Consider the following 3,678-nt stretch of genomic DNA (forward strand, 5'->3'; position numbering starts at 1 on the left):
ACATGTAAAATGCGAAGAACAGAAGAACACAATAAGTTATGAGATGTCCCCAAACTGCAATGAAGCTAACCGTTACACAGCTTCATTCCCCTCCAAAACTGCAATATATGCAAGTGATATATTTCATTGAAATTCTTTTGACTAAATATGGGATCTGATAAGAAAAAAAAAAAAAAAAGGGGATGATGCTCCCTGAGCTATATATTCACCAACTGAATCTGTAACAAATGAAAATAATATGTGCGTTAGTGTCAAACATCAATGAATCGGTATCTTGCTTTTGGGAAAATGTTGCATTGAATCTGTCAACGTAGGATTATATAGTTTAAATTCTAAACTATAAACAACGCATTCATATCATGGAGGTCTAGCACGTGAACTTTAAATAAAATTGAGATATAAGAATGTTGGGATACACCGTGTAAGAAATGCTTGGACATTGAGACAGCAAGTAAGAAGATACATACAAGGACGTCTATGTAATGTCATAAGATGAAAGGCTGGAGCTTTGAAAAAAAAAGGAAAATCAAGATGTGAGGACAAGGCTTCTTGAGGGCTGAAATATACTTTACACCATCTAATGCTGAAACAGGATAAACCTCTGTCACTAAATAAGATGGATATTATTCCCAGGCTATCTCTGGACTTGAACAACAATGATGAGAAATTGATATGCAGAATAACTTTACTCTTGACTGCTAAGTCTCTTGTGTGTGTCTTCATTCTTTAAACTTTTTGTTTTAATGCCAAAGCCTTAATTAGAGACTTTAAAATTTTATTTTCTCACTTCACCTTAACATTCTAAATGCTTTTTATATTTTCATTTCTGTGGTAATACCTTTGAGTAACCAGTTTTCAAACTAGAGTTGAATTTAGAAAGTTATTGAAGCGTGAATGTAATTTTATATGCTAATATGCTGAATCAGAACATTTTTCCATATCAATATGTAAGGTACATAATGTGCTTAACAAAAATTCTAATTGGAATTATGAGGGACAGGTAGAAAAATTTATAAATCCATTTATTATGCAAGAAGGAAGTGCAGTTCACATCCATGTTGACGATAATCAATTTTTGTAGAAGAAACATGAAAAGTAAGGCTCACCTCAACAATTTTGGCACCAACATCACGTGTAGAAAATATCTGGAAGGTGCACATAGATTCTTATGTTATCTTTGAAGGAAAAATGATTAAGAATTATAATCTCAAAAGAATGTTAAGAAAAATACAGCTGACAGAGATTTAACATCTTAGATTTTCCGCTGTAGTTTTAAAGTAAAGAATTAGAATACAAATACTACAACAAATCAAGTTCAAGGAAAAATGAAAAGAAACCTCAATTGACAAACATTTTCTATATGTTCATAACTCTATTGGGTCATTAGCCCAGGCATATATAAAACTTCACCCCTCTGGGAATCATCCAGAATGTCCTGATTATTGATAAGGAAATGGAAAAACATAAAATAAGATAAATAGATTGATATATATACATATATAGCGAGAGAGAGAGAGAGAGAGAGAGACAGAGAGTAATACTATTTCACAATTTTTTTATGTATCATATCAAAAATCAGACAAAGATATGGGATTTCACAAGTCTAAAACTCTTACCTTCACCATTGCTTACTCATGAGAAATTTGGCCGCTGCAATTGTTGCCTTTTTGGCATCTTCAATATTTAATACTGTTCCAACCTGCAGAGTATTTAGCAGCTTCAGAAATAGACACGCAAAACAGTGTAAAGGAAAATATAATTGAAACAAATTCATTCCACCTTTTATAGTGGTTAAAAAAAAATAAGAAAGAGAGAAACCCTTGGATTTTGAGCTTCTCATAGGATGCATATTCCTATGTATTGGTAACCAAAATTGGATACCTGAATGTATTCACCATGACCACTCCTAATGAACTACATATATCAAAGGTGCTGTCAGAAATAGATGTACTTCGTCCTGAACATTAAGCTCTTCCTCATGAACATGTTATCTTTTATGACTTCAATAACTGAACAAGATGGCTCTTTCTCATGATCACACGTTATTTTGCGTTCATATGGCAGTTTTACATGGATAAAGTTTGGTTCTTTCTTGGGCTAAACACCTTGCCTCAGAGGCCGCAAAAATTAAAATAAGGGGAATTTGGCCCAATACCCCCATAGGACTGAGCTTCATGAATTTTGCCCCCTCAATTCATTTCTTTTTTGATCTACCCCTCCAATCTTTTTAAATCCCAAAATACCCTTATGTTTTTTTTTTTATATGTTTTTTTCTTTCCTTTCTTCGACTTTTCCCCTCCATCTCTTTATCCATAACCATACCTTAGGAGCCCTCTGTTTCCTTTCATGAATCGGCCGGATTGTAAGCGTGGAGACTGCGCGTTTTGAAGGAGATGGTGAAGAGGCGACTCAGAGAGAAAACTGCAGGATTTTAAAGAGCCCTAGGAGCAGAAGCAGAAGCAACAGGTAGGCAACAGCTCTAATTTTGATTTTCTTTTAGTGGTTTTGGGAATTTTTTTTTTTTGGGAGAAATTGTGAAAGTTGTGTTCTGTTTTTTTTTTTTTTTTTTAATAACGGTGGTGGTAGGCATTTCTTGCTGAGAGATATGTATGATGATATGATGCTGGATGGAGTACAGCCAACTAGGGATACATTCCATTCTGTCATCAGTTAGTGGAAAGGTGCTTTCATGTTTGTTATCATGGACTTTCATTCTTTCTGGAATTTTCCGTTTGCTTGATTTTGTTTTGTTGCAGGTGGATAAGCAAAATGCTCATTTCTTTGGTGTTACGATCAACGAGCAACAAGCCGAGTGTGGTATTGTAGTAAGAGTTACTTCAAATGCACAAAGCAAATTTAAGGTATGTATATTTCATATTTTTGCATTTACATTGTTTATATACCATGTTTGATGACTATGAACTCTCTCTCTCTCTCTCTCTCTCTCTCTGCATCTGCATTTTCTTTTGTGTTGCTGATGTGATATTAAATTTATAATCTAATTGCTTTATTTTCCAGTTACTTTATTTCGAGCAAGATGTGAATGGCGGTTATGGTTTGGCCCTACAGGTACCATATCTTCTTTCCTATTGTGTCTCCAATCCATTTTCCATTTTATAGTGCATATGATTTTTGCATTCTGAAAGCTGTCATGATTGTTTAAAAAATTTGAAGCATAGATGGAGTCAACAGTGCCAATGATCATATACAATTGGTAGAAATGTTTTGTAATACTCTTGTCATGTTAAACTTTCTGCTGTTATATCCTTCAATTTCTAAGTACTATGCGTCTCTAATTTATTTTCAAAGCATAAAATTGTGGCTGTGAAATTGTGATTTTGAATATCACACATGGGTAGAACTTAAAATTAGTAACCTACCTGGGAATGTGACAATGATGCTCAACTTCTCTTTTCAAGTGAATGTCATTGCATTGTTTCAAGTGGTCAAGTGGTATTGGTGTGGCATTTCAATGTATTTCTGTTCAGTCCTCTGACCTCATTCCCAAGGGCTTTCTTACTTGCAATTTGACTACAATCCTTTAAACAATTGACTTATATAATTGTACTATGATTTTATGTAGCATGCTTCTTTTTATTTTACTTTGGTTCAGCAAATCTTTACCTTTAGTCAATAATTTTGTCATATGGATATGCTTTTTTTCCCCCCACCCCTCAT

The 3,678-nt window shown here is 33.9% G+C and overlaps 1 protein-coding gene across 2 annotated transcripts; it reads left to right on the top strand.

Annotated features, from left to right (window-relative positions):
- The first annotated feature begins 2,447 nt into the window (after nucleotides 1-2,447).
- Nucleotides 2,448-3,152, top strand: LOC132805146 (chaperone protein dnaJ 15-like). 2 transcript variants are annotated; one of them, XM_060820035.1, is made up of 3 exons: nucleotides 2,448-2,681; nucleotides 2,757-2,861; nucleotides 3,019-3,152. In XM_060820035.1, exons 1-3 carry the CDS (start codon nucleotides 2,628-2,630, stop codon nucleotides 3,118-3,120), a joined length of 261 nt encoding a protein of 86 aa, XP_060676018.1. In that variant the 5' UTR covers nucleotides 2,448-2,627; the 3' UTR covers nucleotides 3,121-3,152. The 2 variants fall into 2 exon arrangements, with proteins under 2 accessions (XP_060676018.1, XP_060676017.1); XM_060820034.1 differs by having other exon boundaries at nucleotides 2,448-2,861.
- The last annotated feature ends 526 nt before the right edge of the window (nucleotides 3,153-3,678 follow it).

The sequence above is a fragment of the Ziziphus jujuba genome, chromosome 8 (assembly GCF_031755915.1).
Source record: "Ziziphus jujuba cultivar Dongzao chromosome 8, ASM3175591v1".
Taxonomy (NCBI): domain Eukaryota; kingdom Viridiplantae; phylum Streptophyta; class Magnoliopsida; order Rosales; family Rhamnaceae; genus Ziziphus; species Ziziphus jujuba.

Bases quoted from the DNA above. Each gene is read 5' to 3' on its own strand.
- LOC132805146 (XM_060820034.1), top strand. From the start codon at position 2,628: ATGGAGTACAGCCAACTAGGGATACATTCCATTCTGTCATCAGTTAGT. The intron at 2,862-3,018 runs GTATGTATATTT...TTTATTTTCCAG, and splicing joins ATGCACAAAGCAAATTTAAG to TTACTTTATTTCGAGCAAGA.